Genomic DNA, 24,480 nt, shown 5'->3' on the forward strand with positions numbered 1-24,480 from the left:
TGGGGAGTGAACCAGCGGATGGAAGATCTTTTTCTCTGTCTCTCTTTCATTCTGTAAATCTGATGTTGCAATAAAAATAAATATTTAAAAAATAAAAATATAAAAAGGTATGAAGTTGGGACTTTCACCAAGCACTTAAATGTGGGTTGCAGCCAAACACCTGCCCATTCATCCCCTTTTCTTGAGAAATAGGAAGAGACAACCACAGTACTCGCCAAAAAATGAGGTTTCTTGATATTAGTTCTTAACAAAAAGACCAGAAGGAAACAAGGAAGGATGGAAAGAAAGAGAGAAGGAAAGAGAGGGAGGGGAGGAGAGAGAGACAAAGAAAAGGAAAGAAAGAATGGAGGGAGGGAAGAAAGGAATAAAATTTTGCTATCAGAAAGAGAGAGAGAAAAGGATTTTTTACTATGAGCCACCCAGCCCCTTACAGAAGTCACCTATTGAAATAGTGATGCTATGTAACAGAAGGACCATGCAAACTCCAATGGCCTTCAACAAGAAACATTTAGTTCTTGCTAACATATCCATAGAGCAACTGACGTATCACATCTCAGGACACATGGTGTTACTCAGGCCACTGGAGAAGCAGTGGTGCTGCTGGATTCATTAGAGGTCAAATCCAGCCAGGCAAGTACACACACTGTCCTCTGCCCACATCACATTCACTAGCATCCTGCTAGCCAAAGCAAGTCATGTGGCCAAGCCCAACATCAAGAACCAAGAAGTACAAACTGTCCCCCTGGAGGCCGCAACGGTGTTGTGAGCACCTAACACCATTAACGAGGAGGAGGAATCGGAGCACTGAACGATGAGTGTCATTTGTTCCATTTTCTCTAGACAGCTAAGTAAACAAAGGCCCAGGAATTTGTCATTCATACAAGGGCAGTCTGTTATCCTAGCAGAATTAGAATTCAAATCTTCTACCCTCTCTGGGCTCCATGGGAATGTGGTCCCTGGACACATAACTAACATTCATCTTGTATAATCGCATTCCATAACTCTACCTCCTCGAAGCTATCCATTCTCTCCAGCCTCTCCAGTCTCACCAGACAGACCTGTCATCCTCCCATCTAGCTTGAATGCTTGTTTGGGCCCTCCTACAGTGTCCAGAAAAACCATGTTACTCATAAATTATTTATGGTGAGAAATGAAAAGCAGAAAGCCCCAGCTACTTGCAAACAGGCTTTATTGCCAATCACTTCTCCTCCCTGTAACCTGCACCTTCACGGGGCACACAACCCACTTCCGCAGCTGCTCTGAGCCTTAAACATGGCAGAGTGCAGGAGGAGACGGGGTTGGCTGCAGAGAACAGAGCATGGGAGAAGCCAGGGGAAAAATAATGCTTGAACAAGGGGCTTTATTTCACTGCCACCGCGCTGTGCAGTCGGCTCCCTGGGATGCAGAGAAGGGCCAGAAGCCACCTGGCTCAGCCTGTGGTGGCCACACACTCATCCTACAAAACACACTCACAGAAGGCAGACTCTGGGCCTAGGATGACAGAGAACAGGATTGGTTCGCACACAGTTCCATTCTGTAGAAAGACACTTACCAAAAGTAAAACAAAAAGTAAAAGCAAAGCACATCATGTGGCCCTCGCTGGGCCCTCCACGAGTTTCACCCCCTCTCGAGGGCGTGAAGGGTGACTCCACGAGGGTGCACACACCAGGGTAGGTAGGTGGGAACAATCTGCTTGCTCCCTGAAACGCAAGCTTCGCGGGTCCCGCAGTGGGCTCTCCAGCAAAGAAAACAAAACTCCGGCCAGAAATTCCCCTGGGAGGACGCAACCACCCAGCGGAGGTCGAACAGTGGGGTGCTGGGAGAGGAGACAGCGGGTTTTTTGGAACTGCAGGCCAGCCCCGCCGCCCTACTGCGGGACCCCACTGGCCACGCTGCGTAGGCGCTCGGGGTAGCATCAGGGACGGCCCCTGCCCTCCACTGCCAGCCAGCGCCGCCCAACACCCCCACCAGGATCAGGCCTGACAGCATTCATGACAAGCTCCTGGCGGTGGAGCGCGAGGACTGGCTAGTCCTGCCCCCACTCCGACCCTGTCGCCCTAGGGGCAGGCAGCCAGTGAGAGAGACCCCGTGGCTGAGCCCCCAGCAACACCGAGCAAGAGCTGGCCCTGGCCTCCGCTCCTCGCCGGCCCGAAAGCTGCGTGAGCTCCGGGCACGGGTTCCCGATCGCAGGTTTGGCTCTTTCGAGGCCGCGGCAGCTGCGCCCTGGCTGGGAACGGGGAGGACGCGCAGCGCTGCCAGGGCCTGGGGGCGGCAGGAGAGCTGGCCTGGCAGCTCCGCTGCGAGTTTCCACGGGCGCGCGGTTGTGCAACCGCGAGGCGAGCGGAGCCGCGGGCGCCTCGGAAAACAAGCCGAGCCCATAAACAAAGCCACGTGGCCTCCGGGCCGGCGGGGGCCGGGCCAAGGGCAGGCTGCTCTTCCGGCAACAAAGAGCCGGGGCCAGAGGCCCGGGATAAATAGAGCGGCCCGGCCAGCCGCGCAACGCTCAGAGTCCTACGCCCTGCGATCCTTGCTGGTGCCGGCGCCAGCCTCCAGCCCGCGCACAGTCTCGGCTGAGCAGCCCCAGCCCTCAGCCCTCTGCGGGTCTCCGGCCCAGCACTCCAATCGTCCACCCGAGGCCGTCAGCCGGGTGCCGTCTTCCAGCCCGTCCCGGCGCATCGCTCGCGATCGCTCTTTTTTGGTGCCATGCCATTCCTCGGGCAGGACTGGCGGTCCCCCGGGCAGAGCTGGGTGAAGACGGCCGATGGCTGGAAGCGCTTCCTGGATGAGAAGAGCAGCAGCCTGGTGAGCGACCTCAGCAGGTGAGGCGACCCACTTCCAGCTCCGCAAAACAACCTGGCCCCAGCCGCGCTAAGGCCAGGCTTGGGGAGTAGATTAACTGGGGCTGGGCAAGTCTGGGACTGGAAGAAAAGGGGGCCCTGCCCAGGGGAAATGAGTTGCCCAGATTTCTGCACAGGATACCAGAATACCGGAGACAGGTTTCTCTTGGTGGTCAAGGTCAAGGTCTCTGAGTGGACATAACTGCGTACGGAACCCCATTCCCTTGGAGAATCTGACAGCCGCGGATCTTGTCCCCAGACGCCCCAAAAAGCACACAACTTAAGGCCACCACCACCACCCCACAGAGCCCACCTCTGCCTCGCACCATTTGCACGTTTGGGGGCACAGGCGAGTGGGCCGAGTACCTTTCACACGCTGTGAAGCGCGCCCAGCACCAAGCGCCCCAGGCGGGGTGGGCACAAGTCGGGTGTCGGGATTGGACGCAGGAGCGCCTCCGGGCTGTTCCCACGCTCGCGCGGGCGACCGCAGAATAGGCAGGGAGGGGGGAGAAGCCAGGGAAGGATGGCTGACCGGCTGCTGCCTGGGGCAGCGGCGCATTCTTGCAGGAGTTGAGGACCAGTGGTGACGCGAGGGGCGGGGGAGGGGAAGGAGGCGGAGGTGAAGCTCACTGCTTTCCCAGAGGACCAGCGCTTGCACCTGTGTCCTCAGCAGAACCAGCCACCCCAATCCCATAGGCACCCGTGAGCGCCTGGACCGAGGGCCCACCTGAGGCCAGGTCTGAGATCCCTAAACTCGCTGCTCAGCTTCGCTGATGGTGCATGGTCCCCTAAGCTTCACAGCGACTCCCTGGTGGGCCGATTGTGAAAGGGGCTCCCGGTGGGGTTGGGGACACAGAGTCACCCAGGTTTCTTTTCCAGCTGCCTTTGCCTAAGGCTGACGTCCCATTGGGCTCTATGACTGGGCCAGGTTCCCACTTACTTGCTGATTCTGAGTTGGAGAAAGCTTTGGCAATTGATGTTAAGAAAAGCATCAAGAAACTGGTTATTTTGGCAAGTTGTGATTTGTTAATGTATCGGATTCCTTTTGTCTCCCAATAAAGACAAGCAAATTATTTAACCCTGGATTTGGTCAGGAGAGACTGGAGAACTGATGAACCTTTAGAGACCAAGCTGGTTTGAGGCAGTCCAAAACCAGTCTGGGGACTCCCGTAGAGATTTCTTGTGAAAAGCAGGTCCTTTATTTACAGCAAAACAAAATGACCCACTGTTGTCTCCAGACCACGCTGAGGCTACCATAGCTGCCAATTAGACCTCATTTGATCTTCCTCAACAAAAAAATGGAAAGGGACTAGAGCTGCCATCTGTCCTCCTTGTTCCAAAGCAGTGCTGATGGCATATGCTGCCCCTTTGGTTCTGTGTGCACAGGGCCAGATCCCTTCCAGAAAGGTGCAGCGATGGCCCACTGAGTCGCCTCCCCATAGTCTCCAAGCTGCTCCTTCTCAGGGAGGCGTAGGGATGGGCGCAGTGAGAGGCTGCAAAGGGTGTGTCCTCTGTTTGACATGTGCTAACACTTACCCTCCTCCTGCTTCACAAGATAAGTTGGTGTCCATCTCCTTTCAACACAAGCAAGGCCTTGTGCCTCTCCATATTATGGAAGACCTGAGATGGCTTTAAGTCTGCCTCCAAATTTAGATGAGGCTGGGATCAGGTAGCCTCCCGCCCTCTTTGTCCTCCCTCCACCCCCCACTTTCTGGAGCCTCCTTTCTTCCTGTTTCACACCTTCCAAATTGGAGCTGTCACACTCATCAATCATCATTGCCAAAAATAGTGATCAATACCGTGACCACCTGCGGCCACTGGATGAGTCAGAGCTGAGGAACCACTTGATAGTCTCCCAGCAAAGAAGCCGGTTGTTTGTTTGTTTGCAGGGTCATTTTCCCCGCCTCCCCCTTCTAACCCTCAGCAGCAATTGTAAACAATCCCTTCCCTGCTTAGCATGAGCAGCCTGCCAACTTCTTAAAAGCAGTTGGCCTTCTGAGGCCTGGGGTTGTCATCTCAGATATCCCCGCTGTTTCTTTATTCGGTGATGTCAGGTTTGGGCTGAGTGCCTGCCTGCATAGGTGAAGTTGAATGCTGCTCCTGTTAGAGGAAAACAAAAGGCAGGCCTCTGGAGAAGAGGAAGGGACTGTACAACTGAGGGCTACAGAGGCCTGGCCAACCTCTCTGGTTCCACTCAGCCCAGCCAGAGTGAGGCGTGGAGGACGCACTCGCTGCTTGTCAGTCTGCGCTCCCAGGTGGGTGTTGGCTGTGGCCTTGCCTTAGTGGCATACCCTTTCTGGCCATTCTCTCTGTGTGGCCCAGCAACCTGTCCTCCTCCAGCAAATCTCAACACAACTGGAGACCATGAGAGGAGTTAAGATAAGCCTAAAGCAGGACTTCTCCGAGATTCAAACAATATAAAAAGTGGATAAAATTAAGTGAAGCAATGAAGAATGCAAGGCAAGATGTCAGCATGGATTGGATAATCCAAGAACACTTCCGAGAAGTGGTGGTTGAGGCCTAGCCCTCCTAACTAACCACCCCACTTCCCTTGGCTCCCCCAGGATGGGTAACCTTAGCCTCCGAGCCTTGGCCACGCTTCTGCAAGTCTACACTTCTGCCATCAAAATCTCATCCTAATATTGCTTTATTGTACGCTACGGCTGGACCAGGAACCAGGAAGTGTGCCTTACTTCACTGGCCAAAAAAACAAATCATAGTTAAGGTTTGATGAGTGCTTGTTGTGTCCCAGGCACTGTCCTAAGTGAGCCCTGTAGACTAGGTTGTTTGCTTCATTGTGCCAGCCAGATGCTAACCTTGTGAGTATGAGGAAATCTGTTTATATACTTGAGAATTCAAAAGAAATCATGAAAAAGCACAAAACCTGCTAGTAAAAAGAAAAAAAAACATTTTGGCACAAGAACATTTACCTACATAACTTCACAATATGCACTTTCCATGAACTTCATGGAAACCCCTCACATGTATGCGTTCCAATTTCTTGGACTAAAATCATATCTGAATTCCACTTTCCCACAGGCTTTCTGAAACACATTCCAAAAGTCTTTGCAGGAAGGATATGGCTCTCTTAAATGGTTCTTACTGCATTTGAAATGAGAAAAATGAGAAACTGGCTTCACTGATTTTCATTCCCTCCTTCATCTGCTGCTAAAACGGTCTTCCTTATGGTCTTTTTTTGGAATCCTTCCACCTTTTCAAAAGTCATCTTAGTGTCAGTCATGTGTTCCATGGTGATGAGGGCTGCAGAAAAGGAGCTCATTCTAGACCTAGGCCTATATAAAAACCAACATTTGTAAGAACTGACTATAAAAGAACAGCTTGGTGGCATTGTTAAGTTTTAGAAACGAAAGCAGCCTCATTGAGATGACTTTGCTTCTTTAAAAAAAAATCAAGAAATTCTGCAACTCCTAAACGGTAGTGGTTTTCCTTTTTCCAAGTCTCGGTCTCAGTTTTCCTCTGGGTTTTCATTTCCTTGAACTGGACATGACTGAAATCTTACTGAATATCGGATTGTCAAAAAGAAAATATATACAGGCAGGCAGGCAACAGAAATAAACCCCAGAGCCCTTCTTTCCAGAACCTTCTCTGAGAATCAAAGCTTACTCCCAAACACAGAGTGTGCCACTTCTCTTTGGTGACACTATTCTACCTTCTCCACGGAGTGATCAGCCTCTATTACGTCAAGTCTTTCGTAGAAATGAATCCTTTAGGCTTCAGGCAGGTGGTTGTCGCTTCTGTTGGAAAAAGCAAGCAGTCAATTTCCTTGCAAGGAGCCTTTTTAGTTAGAAAAGAACATGACTAAACTTAAATGCTCCAACTGCCTGAGAACGGCACTGTTCATGACCCAAACTCTAAGTTTCTACAGAATCTTCCACTGGCAAAAGTTGAGATGGAAAGAAAGGCAGGTTATAAGTTATTGTTATCTGGAAGTGCGAAGGTTCCTCCCAATAAACCCTCAGGTGGGATTTTTGCATCCAGAATGTTCCTGCATGGGCTTTCAGATACTTTCGTAGGTCGTGAACGTGCGGTGGCCTTCATCCCATCCCTGTCTCTTTTCCTCAGTTTTGACATGTTCTTAGATCAGCCTCAAGGACTCCCAGTTCTGTTCTGTCTTTATTCTGCCCCTCCCCACTCCCTGCTGACCTTGGAGCAGATAACCAACCGGTCAGGCGTTTTGCACCGCGATGATCACTCAAGTAGACAAACACAGGCTCACATGTTACACACAGACTGGACCCAAACATTCACCCTTGGTTTGTTTGAGAAAAATGCCTCAGCAGAGAGAGGACACATTCTATCTGAAACCTAAAAATATCTTCTTTCCCTGAATTAAAAGGAGAAGGCTAATGATATTGGGAAGCTTAATAAATGGCAAGCAGCATAGCCCTAGGAGGGAAGGCCAACAAATGACGGACTTTCCATTATGCTTGTCCCCATCATAGGCCCAAAGAGTAACCCTAAGGATGTGGTGCAGATGCTAAAGCACTTCATATAAAATTACTTACAAGCATTTTAGCAAGAGACCTGTTAAACCCACCGAAGTGCTTCTTGAGAGATGCTGTTGCCACAGAAGCATCCTGAAAATGGTTTCAAACCCACGGTTTGTTCTTCTGCTACTCACACAATAGCAGTGGCTTAGAGCATCACAGGTGCAGCTCATTTTACCCAACAAATGTTATGTCCAGAAAAAGAGAGAAAAGTAAGATCACCTTTTAAATTCAGTGGCAGTGCTCAGAAGTTTAAAGGTGGCATAACAAAAAGCCCCCTCCAATTTACACTTTACCAATTGGAATCATAAACGATGTCATAAGTACCCCATGGAGGTTAAAGGACATGGTAACCTCTGTGGAAATCAGAGATGCACCTTGAAGCTACGGTGTATAGTGCAGGGAACTCATCAACCACCCCAAAATCATAGCTCACCTGCTGAGAGGGATACACAGCTGGCCTTGAACCTGGCCATCATCCTTCAGTGTCTTGTCAACTGGACAGGTACATGCACCCCATGTCTTTTCAGTCCTACAGCCTGATGAGGTCTGCACCTGCCTTGTGGGAGTGAGCATCCTGGGTCTGCACCTCACACAGCCCGATGCCAAATGCTAGCTAAGGAAGTGTGTGAATCCTCAGCAGCTATCACTGCGCACACTCAACATGTGTTAGAAATGAAGCTTGAAAGTCTGTTTTTGGTAAAGACACGATAGATACCTACTAGTTCAAGCAGCCTGGACGCACTTTACACAGTACAGCAGGGAAGTTCTGCCTTAGTCAGGCTTTTCTTTACGATGCTCAGAGTGATGCGTTTGCAAATTGAAAGTACTGTGTGTTAAGTGACGTCACCAGCGCTGTCACCCATTTCCCCCACAAGCCGCTCAGCACACTGGCTTCAGTAATGTGTCGACCCCTGCCTTGTGCTTCTCCAACGGTACACAGAGCTGTGTGTCAAGCCACAATGGCAGGCACTGTTAGGGAATTCAAAAGAAGTCATAGCCCCCATTCCTGCTTCCCACAAATATGACAACATCTCAGCCTGAAACAGGGAAGTCTGTTGCCTGTATAGACTTCAGTGGAGTGATTCTTTTATTGTTTTGTTTTGGTTGAGACGCGCGTGTGTGTGTTTTAGAACCCCGGAAGCTATTTATAGGACAAGCTCTTCTCATAAGCCTGCTGTTCCATCTCACCCTCTGTTGTGCTGTTCACAGTTACTGCAGCAAGGAGGTGTACAACAAAGAGAACCTCTTCAACAGCCTCAACTACGATGTGGCGGCCAAGAAGAGAAAGAAGGACATACTGAACAGCAAAACCAAAACTCAGTGTAAGCCGTGTGCTTGGAATGTCAACAGAGAGCTGTTTAAAGTGAGCTGTGCTTGCCTGAGATCAAACCTCCCCCTCCCTGGGGCAGGCACTTAGTGCACACTCTGCAGACAGAGGTTGCCCAGATCCCTGCACACAGAGACCTGGCTGTTTATTTTCAAGGTTTATTTTATTTTTATTGGAAAGGCAGACTTAACACAGAAATCTTCCATCTTCTGGTTCACTCCACAAATAGCCACAATTGCTAGAGCTAAGCCAATCCAAAGCAAGGAACCAAGAACTTCTTCCAGGTCTCCCACAAGGGTGCAGGGTCCAAGAACTTGACCCATCCTCCACTACTTTCCGAGGCCACAAGCAGGGTGCTGGATGGGAAGTGAAGCAGCTAGGACATGAAGTGGCGCCCAGCTAGAATGCCAGCACTTACAGGCACAGGATTAGCTTATTAAACCACCATGATAGCCCTCTGGCTGTGCATTTTATGAGCAAGATTACACGTTCTGTATTGGATTCTTTGTAAGTCATTTGCTACTCGCTAGCTGTGGTGGGTCTTTTTTTTTTCCTTGCTTATCCCTTGCATTTGACAAGGATTGTATAATTATTATATAATGATGTTCTCACTTGAAACAACTCTGGAGTGTGCTTTTATTCTGAACTGTGGTTTGGAAAGAGATGTTCTCCATCTTTCCTTATGTAGCTATCATCCATATTTCTAGCTAATGTATGCAAGTATGCCCGGCATGGTGGCCTAGCGGCTAAAGTCCTTGCCTTGAACGCGCCAGGATCCCATGTGGGCACCAGTTCTAATCCTGGCAGCTCCACTTCCCATCCAGCTTCCTGCTTGTGGCCTGAGAAAGCAGTCGAGGTGAATCACCGGATGGAAGATCTTCCTCTCTGTCTCTCCTCCTCTCTGTATATGACTTTGCAATGAAAAATAAATAAATCTTTTTTTAAAAAGCAGGAATCATAGGCTGTATTAATTCAGTCATTCTACTGTATGATGACTTCCTCATCTGTCTTGTTTCTGATTTCTTTTTTATGGCCTCATTGTTAGTTTTAGGTTTAACATCTAAAACAAACTTGCACCTCATTGTTAGCTTTTTTGTTTTGTTTTGTATTTTTAGACTTTGTTACAGTAAATCCAATCATCAAATGCTTTGGACAAAACAATTTATAGCCCAGGATCCATATCCTGCTGAAATTAGCATTTGTATCTTGGATTGTCAGTAGAGTCTTGTGTTTTTATCATAATGTTTTCACTCTAGAGTAAACAAAAGAAAAGTGTATTGAAATCCTCACACATTAAAAGTCCTAAAGCTCTCTTGTTACTGTTTGGTCTCCACAGATTTCCACCAAGAGAAGTGGATCTATGTTCACAAAGGCAGCACTAAAGAGGTGAGCATCAACCCGTTCATTAAAGTTATGCTGCCCCAGAAGCCTCCCACACAGGAAGCCGGGCACTGGCATGGCCGCCAGTTGGGACTGTCTTCTAGCTTGGCAGGGTGGGAGGGTGGAGGGCATCTAGCAGCAGCTTTCTGTCTCCCCAACCATCAGAATTTGAGGCCAGAGAGCAAGAGGGGTGCAGAAGTTAACAGATGCACGCAGGAAGGTCACATATATCCAAATGCTCTGTAAAGATAAATGTGCCCGTCTCCGCAGTGTGGCTGTGAAGTCCTGGGTTTGGACTCTGGTCAGCGCTTTCCTTGTGTCCTGAGATCTCTTCAGCCTCCAACTTCACTAAGGTGTAGCCCCTCAGAAGGGCTGATCAGAGTACAGCCGAAGCCCACAGCACCTACTCAGCATGGTGTAGGAGGAGAGAAGGCATCCTCAGAGCCACACATACGCTTTCAACAGACAGAGAAACCGCACATGTGTGCAGTACTTCAGAGAGCTGTTTCACATGCATATGGCATTACTTGGGCATTTACTTGTAGAACCAGAGTTCAAGGCAGTTGCATAAGTTTTTCCCCTCACTGCAGGGACCTCAGAGAATATCCTGTTCCCCCTGGGATTAGGGGCCCAGAAAGGGTCAGTGACACACACCAAGACCACCCAAATGTGCAGAACACAGCTGGGACTGTGAGCCCTGGGACTAGTGCCCTGAAAACATCTTTTGCTTCTTCATGAAGCCTTTGGGATGATCTTGCTGATCACTCTGAGAGTGGTACTCTGTGCCAGGCCAGGCACAGGTGGGCTATGTGACAGGTGCCAGCCTGCAGGATCTGACCCAGCATAACATCCAGCTCTCACTCCCTCAGGGCTAAGCCACTGCTTTTGCAATTTTCACAGATGAGTGTGTGCAGAGAGCAAGGGCCCTAATACAACATGTCATGAAAAGGAGCAGTTAACACGGGAGTCACTGACTAAGGCTTCTGCCACCAGCATAGGCATTATGGGTGCAAAAGAAACCCAGCATCAGGGTGACTTTAGATGGGTCTTCGGCTTGCTTGGTGGCATCCAGCTGGATTGCTCTGGAGAAATGACCTCCTCATGGTGGGAGTAACCTCTGTGCCTGTTTTCACACACAGCGCCATGGATACTGTACCTTGGGGGAAGCCTTCAATAGACTGGACTTTTCCACAGCCATTCTGGATTCCAGAAGGTTTAACTATGTGGTCCGGGTGAGTCTCAAGGCTGTCTAGCTGAATCATCTCTCTGGATTGTTCCAAAGTTATATCTTCCCACCAAAACATAATTCCTTACAACTGCCTGAGAATTTTTGAGGCAAACAGAAAATAGACTCAACCTACCCTCTTTGTGACATAGTTCAAGGTCATAGGTAGTTGCCACAGGAATGTATGTGATATTGACCCTGACAGACTAGGGCTGCCATAATACCTCAGCAAATCAGCACCCTTCAATGAAATGTCCCTCCCAGCCCCTTTCCAGCTTGCACCCTCTCTCCATGCCCAGCGCATGGATAAGTGGGCATGGGCAGCCAGCCATGGGGCTCTGGGAGCAACATCACAAGACCTAGGCAGGAAGGGAGACCCAAGGTGAGTGCCTCTGCTTGTCTGAAAAGCCTTCCACACCTGCATCTCTCATTATTCTTACTTCGTGTCCTGCTTCACCAGACTCTGGTAAGCCACAAGGCATTCTTGATTCAGGCCATAAGACTAGATGGGTTCAAAGCAACTTTGTGTTTCTTTCCCAGATCTCCCTCCAACCCCCACCCCCATGTGCTAAGAACAGTCAGTTTCCTGTCTACCGGAGGCCTCCAACTAGTCGGTAGAGGTCTGTCACTTTGCATTTATTTGTTTCAAAATAAATACATAAATAAATGAGTCATGAACTTCAGAAAAATACGAATGATGGAAGAAGTGAAGCAAAGAAGCTGAACTGTTTCTTACAAGTCACTGGTTGGTCGTTGCTTTTCCTGCAAAGCTCCCCTGTGCATTTGTCAATACTTAGCCTGGGAGGCAGCAGCTGGAATTGGGGGTTTTAGGCTCCAAAAGCAGGAGGGAATGGTTCCCCCTCTGGTTACTGGCATGGTTTTGGTGTTCTTTGTCCTTGCCGTACTGAGCTCGTCATTGCCATGTCATTGAGTCAGATGATTGTGAGCACTTGGCCAGAATGATGACCTTCAAACCCGCTTGGGGCATGCATCATTCACATGTCCTCCAAGCGGATGCAGGCTTAACCTGCCCAAGCAGCACAGCCTGCCAAAAGTCCCAGACCTGCAGCTGCCGAAAGCCCCAGGCCTGCAGGCAGCAGGTTAGGAACTGTGAACCAAACCCAAGACACAGGAGCACATCGGTCTGTTCCAGCTAAGCCCTATTTCCAATGCAAAAGCAATGAAAATAGGAGCCCTCCCTGGGTGACAGGGCCATGTTGTCCAACATTCAACATAACTGCCAGTTGAAGGAGGTCACCCAGCCCTCCTGGTGCCTGAAAACTAATCCACTGGGGTTGGAAGTGGGCCCAGGAAGATCTGGAAACTTCTGTTGCTAAGAATATGAATAGTTTCCATCTTCAAAGTGTTGGAGGAAGGCACCTAGATGTAATGTCTTCCTGTGATCTTGTTATCCAAGTGGCTGTCCCTGTTACCTCCTTTTTCTTGCACAAGAAAATCAGCAAAGGAACAAAAATCACAACAGTAAAAATTCTACTTCACACAGTTACAGACCTCAGCACCTTTGAGCCTTTCTCTAATTCAACAAGATTGTAAAATGACGAGGTCAGGATATGAAACTTCAGGGGTGATGCTTACAACTACCACAGTGAAGTTTGTGTCAGGAGAGGCTGTAAAGTCAAATGGCCTGGGGTCAGGTCCCCAATTTGTCTGATTTCAAGTCATTTCCTCTGAAGTCCCGGTTTTCTGCTCTGTGTAGGGGGCTTCAGCTCAGCTTCCCAGGGGCCTCCTGAAACTCAGGATTTGTTCCTGATAGTAGCTACTTGGGAACTACATCATGAGTGCTTTCTCTTGAATGAGATAAAGTTGGAGAAACTGCCAAAGACTTTTCAAGGTGTCAGGTTTGACAATAGTGGGTAAATAGCCAATGTGGGGAAGGACCCTTTGTTCCCCCTTCACCATTAGAGACCTCTGCCATTTGAGAAATAATATGTTATATTTACAAATAACTCAAAGCATGCTAATGCAAGGCACCGAGTGTTTAGTCTTCCTTCTTAGGAGCATACTATAGTTCTCTGATACTCTTCTTATCCTTAAACCAATTAAAGAAACCTGCCACTGAATTATCCCCGCAGCTTGCTACTTTGACCTAATGATGATTTGATGCTGCAGTACTATCTTGGTTTCACTAAAGAGCTAAACCAATTTTGATGGCCATTTGGGGAGAGAAAAGAAAAAGGAAGATCTGAAACCTTTAAAGCCAAGACACATTTTTGAAACTAAAGGCAATTTTTTTTCTCAATTGTGTCTTCCTGCCGGCTGACACCATCCCACAGAGTCACACACAGATCATGAAAGACCTGACCTGCACTGCTGTCTCAAAGTTGGTTTTATTGGGTGGTGAGAAAATTCCATGGCCCCTTTGGGGACCTGACATGTTTTGTGGAAGGTTTTCCTGTAGTATTTTTGCATGTCATTTTAATCGGCTTCAAGCTATGTGCCTGTTCCTCCTTCCTTCCCCACCCTCTGTCAATGGCTTATCATGCACTATTAATTTAACTGTGTGTTAAAGCTTATCCTGTGCCTGGAGACCAGAGGTGGAACCAGCTGTGAGGTAGGAGGAGGTGAGGGCACAGAGAGACCACAGGACAAGATGGGTCTCTAGCATCAAGTCAAGCAGAAGCAGGTTCAGGGACCCCCACCAGCTGTGGCCCAGCAGTTGTCAGTGCTGGCTGCACTTGGAGGCCCCTGGTAGACCACAGGAGCACACCTCTAGAGCTCCTCACTGAATCCACAGAAGGTGGTACCCGGGAACTGCTGTGTTTCTAGCATCTTCCAGATGATGCCAATGAGTCTCCACATTTGTGAACCAGCTCCAAAACTCCTTTGGGGCCCAACTGTTCTATTTTAGATGATAAAGACAGACAGAGGCAGGACATTCTAAATGCAGCCTCTTGGCTATGTCCTGTGGTCCCTCAGGAATTAATGATGGACAAGAGGGTAGCCCCTCCCACATCCTGGCTCAAAGGTCCATATGTGTTGCTACGATACTTTTGCAAATCTATCCCTTAGCCATTTAAACCAAGACACAAGGATAATCACAGTAGCAGGGAAGTTAGGTGAGGATGAAAAGTACAATGGGTAAATACAGGTGATGCATAGGGACGTGTCACGTGTGGTTTAAAATGTACTGTTGCTGATTTTCCAGAAAGTAAGACTTAAACATACACAGCTCTTTCCAGAGTGGTTAAACCTCCACCTGCAGACTATCTATGGTTGGGGCAAAGATATTAGATATTATCTGTGCTCATATTTGAGTGACAGAGAATTTATGGCCTGCACATCTGAAATATATGCTAGCTAGCCATTTGCAGGGGGGGAAAAAAAAACAGGGTGAACCCTGCTCTCTAGGAATATTGGTGAGTTGAGAAATATGCTTCATGAGACAGACTTTGAAAAGTACAAGGATGTGGTAGAGCCAGAGGAGCTATGAAGTTTCGGCAGGTGGGACTATTGGAGGCAGCACATCCAAAGAAGACTTCAGGGATGAAGTGGGCTTGAGCTGGTCATGAACAAGGATGGAACCCAGGGAGACGAGCAGGAGGCAGGTGGATCTTGGGTCTGTTTGACATGGACAGAGAGCAGTAGAGTATGCTTACAACTATGGATCAGCTAAGGGTGTTGTTGTGTGCTGGTTCTACACAATCTTGGACAAGCTTCACTTGCCCATCTGTCAAACAGGAGTGGTGAGATTGGCACCCCTCAGACCATGGTGAGGACTAATTGAAAGAAACAGTTTCTAGTACATGGACCATATACAGTAAGAAGTCTGTAAGCAGTGGTGACAGTTGTTCATTTTTAACTGGCCGGAAAAGGAAATGGGACTGACTTGAGAAAAGGCTTGGAATGCAAGGTTATCCCAGATGACATCATCTGATGAGCAGGAGGAAGCTGCTGGGTAAAGCACTGTTGCAGAAAGTCAGTCCCAGGTGTCATCAACTATGGGATTACAACACTGTTGCTGTGCAGTTTTCTGAGCCCATCCCTGTCCTCTACTTTGGTGGACACAGGCAGGCTGGGCTATCAGCAACATTTAGAAGCAGCATGTTAGTCCACATTAGAGCTGAAAAAGCAGAAGCCAAAGGTCTGAGGGGTTTGTGCAAGGTCACCCAGCCAGAGAGAGATGAGGAATAAAGGCAGGACCTAAGCAGGGTTCTCCCCCTCCTAGTCCAGTGTTCTCTCCCCTCTACCATGTTGCCTGGCTGGTTAAAAACAGAAGGGAACCTGCTGTTTTATAATCAGACATGTCTGCCTGCACATGCACACACGCACGCACACACACATACACCCCCCCCCCACACACACACACACACACACAGGAGAGTGACAGCATGACCTTTGACCTGCCACTTCCCTCCTCCATGTAACCATAGCTGCCATCTTCAAGCCCTGGCAGGTTGTGGGGAACCTGACCCCAGTTGAGTAGTAAACTGACTCCTCTGCACAAGTGGATGAGGAAGGACAGATTAGAAGCTTGCAAGCCATCTGCAAGCAAAACCCATCTCACTCTGGAACCATACACATTCTCACTTTCTCCCCCATCACCACTCTGAGTTCTCTCCAATGTTTCCAGCAAATTACTGCATTCCTACTGCCCCTAAAAGCATTTTCCAAAAAAACATGTTTTAGCTTAAGTTGACTGGTGGTTTGGCAAAGGAAAAGCTGAAATATGGCACAATGGTTCAAGTTTAAACCCAATGCCTTAAATTAAGGGCATGCTGTTGCCAAGCCCCTGGTGAATCACAATGTGCAGGAGGGGCCTAGCCCTTCCCACAGGTTCCTCTGCCACAGTGACCTTAGACTCATTTGCAGCAGTACACACACTTGGTGGCCTTCAGGCAATGGGGAGGTGGCCTAGCCACTGGGGTCTTAACATCTGGGCATATCTGGGAGAGGGGAAGGAGGCCAACAGCCCCTATGGCAACAGCAGAGTCAGCAGAGGGGGGTCATGACCCCACTTGAAAATGACTTCCAGGGATGATAGCAGATTGTGAGAATTGGCTGGGCCCTTAAACAGGAGTCTCGGGGCATGCCAACTAGGTCACTGGTGGTTTAGAGGAGAAAGTCTGCCTCCCTCTGAATTCCAACCTGTTGCGGTTATTATTAAGCATGCAGGCCAGCAGTCCTGCAAGGATTCCGGTGCCCCCCACTTACAACTAGGAGGGCAGAATAAAGGGGTGCCCATGCAGAAGCAGAAACTAAGGAAGAAGTAGGGATCACCCAACCCAACAGAAGTATTGGGGTGCTTGCAGAGATAGGAGGCACCCATCCAAACAGGGGCAGATTAAAGAGTAGAGTAATACATAATGATAATAATTTTAGCATGCATTGCTGATCTACATGTATTGCTATGTCCACTGTAAAGTCATGCACCTACACAAGCTATCAACAATGGTATTCAGACCATAGTGCTGCTGTGAGCATTTCAGCTGAGTTCAAACACGTGGAAAGCTTTAGATGAACTCCTGGCACATACGGAGCGCTCAGCAGGTGCAATTGTTGTTACTGTTCCTGCCATCACCATCTTTAGGGACATTACTCAGGGAGACCTTAAAAAACACCCAGAAATAGAAATTTAAAAGGAAATAAAACCTCAAGGTTACTATTTTATTATTTTGCCATCTGATTTTCTTTGTCATCCCATTTTGGAAACAGCTATTTGATATCATTTTTTCCTTTTGCGGAATCAGATTCTACACATACATAACCACAAGCCCAGAAATACATTTACTTTAAAATCCTATCTAGGTTTTTAGGCACCGTTGGGTGCTTAACATTCAGAGGAATGTGCCAAATTGGACAGGTAGGCTGGGTTTCAAGTGCCAGATCAGCAGACTTTTTCCATCCAGCATGGGGTGTCAGTGAGAGGACTTGACACCACCCTCTAAGTGGATATGACCTAGAATCAGCAGGCACTGCCTCTCAGTGGTGCCAATGAAGAGACTGACAATGGCAAAGAATAGAAAATCAATAGCATCCTCCAGTCAGACCTGTATCTACGACAAGTTGCTGCAAGTGAATGCTTTTAAATTCCTAGAGAGGTATTTCTGTATTAAAAAGATACCCAGTGTTGCCACAGTCACTTGAGAATCATCTGAGGACTGGCCATTACTCTCAGTTGCCCGGGGCTAACTTGGGTGACAAGGCCGAGCTACTTGAGTACTTGAATGTGGTCCTGTCCAGAGATGCTGGTGGTAACTTCTCAGAAGTGGCAGAACCTGACCTTGACTGTCCCTCTTTGGATCTGACCATAAATGGAGAGGCAAGGAGAAGGCTTTCAGGGACACATGGCATGAATGGAGATCTGGAAATGAGAAATAACTGAAGTAAAGTGGAATGATGGCAGGTCACAGGCCAGGCGCAAGGTAATCTTCGGCCATAGAATCATAGTCTAGAAGGGGGAGCTCAATGTAAGCCAAATCACTGTGCATGGACTACTGTCAGGCTGATTTAAAAGGGGGTGCGGAGAGCAAGGCATCACTTCTAAGCTCAAAAGTAGCTGGGATAGATCCTGGCTCCTGCCTGCTAGCTTTGGCCGTGGCCCAGTCCACACTGGTCGTGTGGACGTTTAGGGAGTGAAACGGTGAATGAGAGCACACTCTCACAGATGTTTCTCTCTCCTTCTGTCACTCTCATTCTCCTTCTAATGATAACAAAGTAGCTGTGATAGATGAAAGATGGCAAAGGTTCTCCCAGCTGACGATACAATGAAGTCATGCAAACCTGGCCCTTTATTATTATAATTCCCTCAGTTAGAGAGACATTTCACTTGCAGATAATATTTATCCAATTTTGACATACCCAGAGACCGTTTCCCCTCCTAACTTCCAGTTCAAAGTCAAGATAGAACTTTCTGGGGTAGTCATCTATGTTATCTATTGGGTAAATAAGGGTCTTGGAAGTACACAGCCCCCCGATGCAGGCAGAGCCACTGCCTGCTGTGACCAAGGGTCTCCTTCCTGGTACATGAGCTCATGATACACATCAGGGGCTCCTGGAGGCTGGGATGCTTTCCTGCCTTTAGTAACCTAGATTTTTCCCATCAAGCTGAAGAGCCCCATAGCCACGGGAAATGGAGCAATCTGGGGAGAGTGTTCTTGCACCAAGCAAGATGAGGGATGCTCTGGCTGAATTTCTTGGCTTGCCTCAGTATGATCTTGCTCTCTTACAGGCAGGAGGCTGTGCCATTTTGTTGATGCTTCCCAAGGCCCAATTGTTCAGCGTCACTCTAGCTCTCGGGCTGCTTGGCCCTTCTGGATAGTGAGATTCCTTCTCATTGTAAAGAATTTGCTCTGAAGTCCAAGGCCTGCTTCTGGAGCTTTGGTCTGATACCAGACTCCATATGAACACAACCTGACACTTCAGATGATGCATGATTGACCTTGGTTATGCCATTTGACTATCAGGATCCACACCCAAAGCTGGGGGATGTCCCAGGTCTCTCCTAACTGTCACACTCTCTGATTCTTCAAGACAAATGTATTAAAGCCCAAGCATTTATTGAGTCCTTCTCAAGTGCCAGGCTAGAGGCATAGTGACAAACAGGATAACAATTTGGAGGCTTATTTCCTAATTGGGCAATCAACAACTAAGCAAAGATCCTCTCAGAGGTATGTGAGTGCAACGACAAAGAACAATGCAGTCATGGTAAGGTAAAGATGGTGATGAGGGGGTTCATGCAGGATAGTCAAGGAGGGTCCCCTAAGTTCCAGAAAGGCATCATTTCACCTGAGACCCACGGAATGTGGAGAAGTGGCAGAAGCAAATGCTGGGATGTGGGAATGAACTTGAACCATTCAAGGAACTGAAGTCAGGCTGTTCAGCCAGAGCAGTGTGAGTCTAGGTGGGCAACACTGGGCACAGTGATGCTGGGAGAGAGCAGGGAAGAACTTGAAAACCATGGCAAGGGGCTCAGGTTCTTCCTGAGTGCAAAGGGAAACCATCTAAAGATGGTAAGCAGAGAAGTAATTTGAATATGAAAACTGCTAGAATGAACTGAGGGAAAGAGAAAGTAAGATACTTATTTTTTTTTAATGCAAGTAAATTAATGTAGAGGGGAACCTCGCTTCCACCCATTCATCTTCTACTCAGCATTCCAAACTGTGGTATAGCTCTGAGAGTTGCTACCCAGCATTGCTCGCAACTCAATGTTTCTCCCAATTCATCGTCTCCAAAGCCAACCTGAGCCAGGGCTGAATTCAGGGCAGGATGTGGCTTCAGCATGCATGACTACCAGCCCTTCCTGCAGGAGCCAAGACCCATTTCTGCTGCTGCATACCCAGGCACAGCCTGTCACGCCATAATGAGAGCATGCAATCCAAGAGCAGCCCAGCACCCTCCTCCCGCCTCCTCCTTCTTCCCTCGTCCCTCGTGCCTTGCTGCCCTGCCTAACACACAGCCACAAATTACCTGGGCTAAAATTTGCCCAGCAGAAAACAGCCACTTCCGAACAGGACATTTCCTCTCTTCTGTTCCCCTTGTGGCTGGCGGCAAAGAATCCCATTGGCTAAGCCATCTCAGTAAACAAACTGCTACACATAAATCCACTCTCCAGGACACCCAGCTCTCTCAACACAGAAATGCACTTAACAAACTAGAAGTCCTCTTTACTTCCCTACAACACGACCTACCAGCCTGGGCCTGCAGAATCATATTGATATGGAAAGTAAACCTAATGGTTTACTCAGAATAGCAGCCTCATCATAAACATGCTATTATAACTTTCTGGGTTCTAATGTTAAAAGCTAGTTATCAGCCACAACATAATAGTGCAAAACATTTCTAGATTTGGTTTCTGCAGAACAGTTATTGTTATTGTTAGGGCAGACTTTGGCCTGAGGGGCAAGCCTAATTGATCTTGACAAACTAAAATCCTTAAGCTTTCACAAACACATCCTGTCTGTTACATGTGTTTGGTCTCAGCCTTAACCCCACCATCTGCTGTTGCTGGTCTACCTCTAGGTGAGCTACTGGACTTCTCTGAGCATCAATATCCTTGTTAGTCAAACAGATTTGGGTTGTAGTTGACAATCAAGGGAGGGGACTTTGGCAGTTAGAATGACTGCATCCCACGTGGGAGTGCCTGGGCTTTGTTCCTGTCTCCAGTTCCTGGCTCCAAGTTCCTGTTGGGACAGACCCAGGGAGGCAGTAACTAGGTTCCTGCCATGGATGTGGGAGACCTAGATTACATTCTCAACTCAAGGTTCTAGCCATGGTCCAGCTTCATCTGTTGTGAGCATTTGAGAAGTGAGCCAGTGGATGGAAACTCACTCATATTAATTTTACAAAGAAAATTAAATTAGGCCTTACATATAAATTGTTTTCCCTGGTCACTGGCCATAGTAAATGCTCTTTTCTGATTGCAAAATAAGACATCATGGCAGATGCAATTATGCAGTTAGAAATGCGCCAGTATTAGCTTCAATCAAAAGATAGGAAGCTATTAGATGTATCTCACACATAATGAAGATGACAGAGAGAGGTTTCAAAATCTGAAAGCATGAAAGCATTCAGTTGATAGCTCACACAATCCCTATGATACAAGGATTCCAAAGATGTTTCAACTGGTTATACTTTGCAAATTCACTGTTTCCAGCCCAGTAATGCTCTCAGCATTATGATAAAAGCTAAAGGTAACTTATTGAGTCTATTCTTCACCCAGCCAATGTTGTGACTTCACAGCAGCTCTGAAGCAGTTATTATCAGGATACATAATTTTCAGAGGGGAAAAGTGAGACAGGCAGATGGCTTTGGAATCTCCACTCTTGAATTCTATGTTATATACCCAAAGTTGGTGAATCATAACCCGGGGGCCAAATCTGGTCCTCCACTTGTTTATATAAATAAAATTTTATTGGAATACTCCTGCTCACTTGCACATTTCTCCATGGCTGGTGCACAAAACAGCTGCAGAGTGGGCTCACCACTGACACCTCAATAACCCACAGACCTGAACTCACTTAACTGCCTAACCCTTTCCAGAAAAAAATGGCCCACCTCAGATGTCAACATTAAACCTCACAAAAAGACCGGAGTTTAGGAGGGGGAAAATAATACCTTCTAATTATCATGCCTCATGTTTTGTATTTACAGTGGCTATTTACAATTTTATCTCACTTGATCCCCCCAAATCCTGTGAAGTAGACTGACTTCATTTCCATTTTAGAGCTAGAGAAACTGGGGCTCGCAGAGACTACATGACTGGCACCACATATTGGACAGTGAGTGCCCTGAGTCAAGAGATCATGTGTCTCCAGTGTCACACCTCTGTTCCCTACCACAGTGTGAGAGAGCAGGCACCCGAAGGTACTTACAGATGAAGGACAGTGGTAAGGGTCACCCCACCACAAATGCCAGGCCTCTTCCTATTCCAGGGTCCCTCCTCCTGACCTCATAGCCACATGGCAGTGCAAAGAGGAACCTTCTCCAGAGATAGGCTGGATCCCTGCGTGGGGGACACATAAACTGGAGGACAGCAGATGGATTTTCTGCTGTATGCCTCCTCCTCTTCTTCCTCTTCTTCCTCCACCTCTTCCTCCTTCTCCTCATCCTCCTCCTCATCTTCAGTTAGGGAAGACAATCGCAGGCAAACCAAAGAGCATTTGGCTTCCAGACCCCTACAGGCACCATTGTGGGCCCTGAGAGGTTTCTTAGTCCTGCAACTGGTGTTTTGGGATGAACTGAAACCAGCCACCCTCATGATACAGGAGCCGCATGGGTCTGGGGTTTGGGTGGATTTCAGACCAAGGGCCGCCCACACTCCCCACACCCCTGGACCCACCTCCTATGCAGTGATGAGTCACAGCCCCAGTGCCTGCCCTTCAAGGGCAGCCGCCTCGAGGCTTTTGTTTTCCTTCATCTGGCTTCATGCTGGTCATGTGAGGTTGAGGGTATTAATAGCCCAGCGCCCAGGGCCTTCTGCATCTTACTGTTGGTCAGGGAGACAGGGACAAGTTCTGGCTTGACCCTTTGGGGTGTTTGCATTTCTCTCTTGACTATCATGTGCTGGTTCATGACAGAGACAAACCAGACAGCCAGGGAGCACTTGGTGTGGTCTCTGTGTATGGCTATGGCCCCTGCCAGCACTTTTGATTTCCTGTCTCTTAGCATCACTCAGTCCATTCTGTATCTGGGTCTTAGGGCACCAGTGCTAACCAGAGCAAGCCAGTCGCACCTGTTCCTCTTGCCTGGGAGAATGGATAAGCCAGGCACAACAAAGGTTTGAGTCGTGGGCTTTTATATTTTTCTTTTCAATGTAAAGTAAAATTATGTTCAGGAAATTAAAAGTTCATCTGTAGTTTAACATGCTCCTAGAACACTCCATGGAGATGGTTTTTCAACTCCTGTCGTGCAAGTAGAGAGCTGCTCTGAATTGCCTGGAGCGTTGATCCAAGAGTGTTGGTTCTTCCTCAACTCAGTGTTCCAAGCTTGAATTTGCTTCTTCCTTCAGCCTTGAGAGCAGCACCCAACACCATGTCAAGCTCAGTGTTTGCTGACCTGAAGTGAGGTTGGGCTGGAGCCTGGCCAAGTGATGAATCTCTCTTAGGAATTGTCTCAGGGATGGAGGTTGAGTTTTGATGTAAAGGAGAAGTCTGGGTTGTAGGAAGTTGCAGGAGGTCTGATCTACTTTACTGAATCTAAGTCTTCAATCAGTTTCCTTAGGGACCCATGGCGGGGCAGGTCTGACAAAACAAATTCTTTTCAGTTGATTGCAACTTGTTTGGTTTGATAAATGTACGAAAGGATGACATGTGTGTCCTTGTTGCAGACTGTTGAGTCCTTTTGCTACTTGTAAAGTAGTCCAGAAAGTTTAGTCTCTTGAGCCTCACTTTGTCCAGCTGAAAAGTGGGTTGAACCAGATGACCTCTAACTCCTCAGACAGTCTAAAGATTCACTTTATAAGAGTAGAATTTCTTTTTAATCATGCCACGTCTGTTAAAAATGTGGCCCGGGGACAAGAGGGTGTAAACTTAAGGCTGCAGTAACTCCTATTATTACCATTATTCTTTGTGGCTGTTGATCATGAGAATGGGCCAAGATCCTTTAAGAAATAGAGCTTTATTTGGCACCCAACTTGTGACAGGTCACGATCAAAGAGCTGCACATGCCTTCTCTCATCTCAAGCTCACAGCAACCTTGCAGGCTGTCAGAATTATGCATAGAGATGAAGAAACCACAGCACTAAGAAAGTAAGAAAGTTGCCCTTGGACACAGAGGAAATCGGGGATCGATTCGAAGCTTGAACTAAAAGCACAAGGATCTTAGTTGTTAGCCCCAGGGAATCCATGGCCTGTAAGCAGAAACAGGGAGATGGGACACACATGCCTACATTTCCCTCTGGTCCTAGGAGCAGGTGCAATGAGATGCTCTAAATAACAGGCGTGTTTAGTGAACACTGTGTAAGTAGGAGATAGCGGCCTGAGAGTCCTCACTTCCTTGGGGGGTAGTAGGAGGTTGTATAATAGGCACCCAAACACAGGCATACACAGCTGACAAGGTCTAGAGTTGCACAGCACAGTGGGGTAACTATACCTCACAATACTGCATTCTGTTCTGTATAAAGAACTGGAAGAAAGCAGCTGGTAAGCTCTAAACACAAAGAAAAGATAAGGCAAGGGGAAAGGCTAGCTGCCTGGCCTCATCAGTTTACGCTGAGTACATGTGTGCAAGTCTTGCCATTCATCTAAACATTTGAAAAATCAAGTAAATCAGTAACATAGTGATGGGAGGAAGAAAGAATAGCCCCTTCCTTGGCTCATGCCTATGGTCACCCAGCGTGAGCTTTTAGACACCTCAAAAGCAGACAGTGGCAGAGAACAAGTTCAAGTACAGGCAGCAGGGTGATGGTGTGGAACCTGGGTGTTCACAGACCATGGGAGGTTTTATTCTCTTCAGAGGATGTCAGCATCACTCACTGCAGTGGGACACGTAGAATGGGTTAGCCAGAGCTGAAGCCAAAGCTCTTTATCTTGAGAAGGAAAAAAAAATCACTGACCATCCATCCTGGTGCCTGGGTTTTACATCACCCCCATTCGTCTTTTCACTTTGAGCATCTGTTTCTGATTGCTCTTGGCCCCACCTGCCATTTACCTCTCCCCGAGCATCCGTGACTACGTGTCATGTGATTCAAAAGTACAGATTAGAGGAGAAAACTAACTCTGTCTTCTAAGCCTGGCGACTTCT

At 47.9% G+C, this 24,480-nt stretch overlaps 1 protein-coding gene across 1 annotated transcript in view; it reads left to right on the forward strand.

The window, feature by feature from the left end:
• Positions 1-2,271: 2,271 nt before the first annotated feature.
• FBXO32 (F-box protein 32) overlaps positions 2,272-24,480 on the forward strand; it is a 31,159-nt gene continuing 8,950 nt past the window's right edge. Inside the window, exons 1-4 of the mRNA XM_004580712.4 lie at positions 2,272-2,819; positions 8,558-8,670; positions 10,012-10,061; positions 11,195-11,287. Coding sequence (XP_004580769.1) covers positions 2,704-2,819; positions 8,558-8,670; positions 10,012-10,061; positions 11,195-11,287 — 372 coding nt within the window. The 5' untranslated portion in view covers positions 2,272-2,703. The remainder of the gene's footprint in view (positions 2,820-8,557; positions 8,671-10,011; positions 10,062-11,194; positions 11,288-24,480) is intronic.

Source organism: Ochotona princeps, chromosome 9, assembly GCF_030435755.1.
Source record: "Ochotona princeps isolate mOchPri1 chromosome 9, mOchPri1.hap1, whole genome shotgun sequence".
In the NCBI taxonomy this organism is placed as follows: domain Eukaryota; kingdom Metazoa; phylum Chordata; class Mammalia; order Lagomorpha; family Ochotonidae; genus Ochotona; species Ochotona princeps.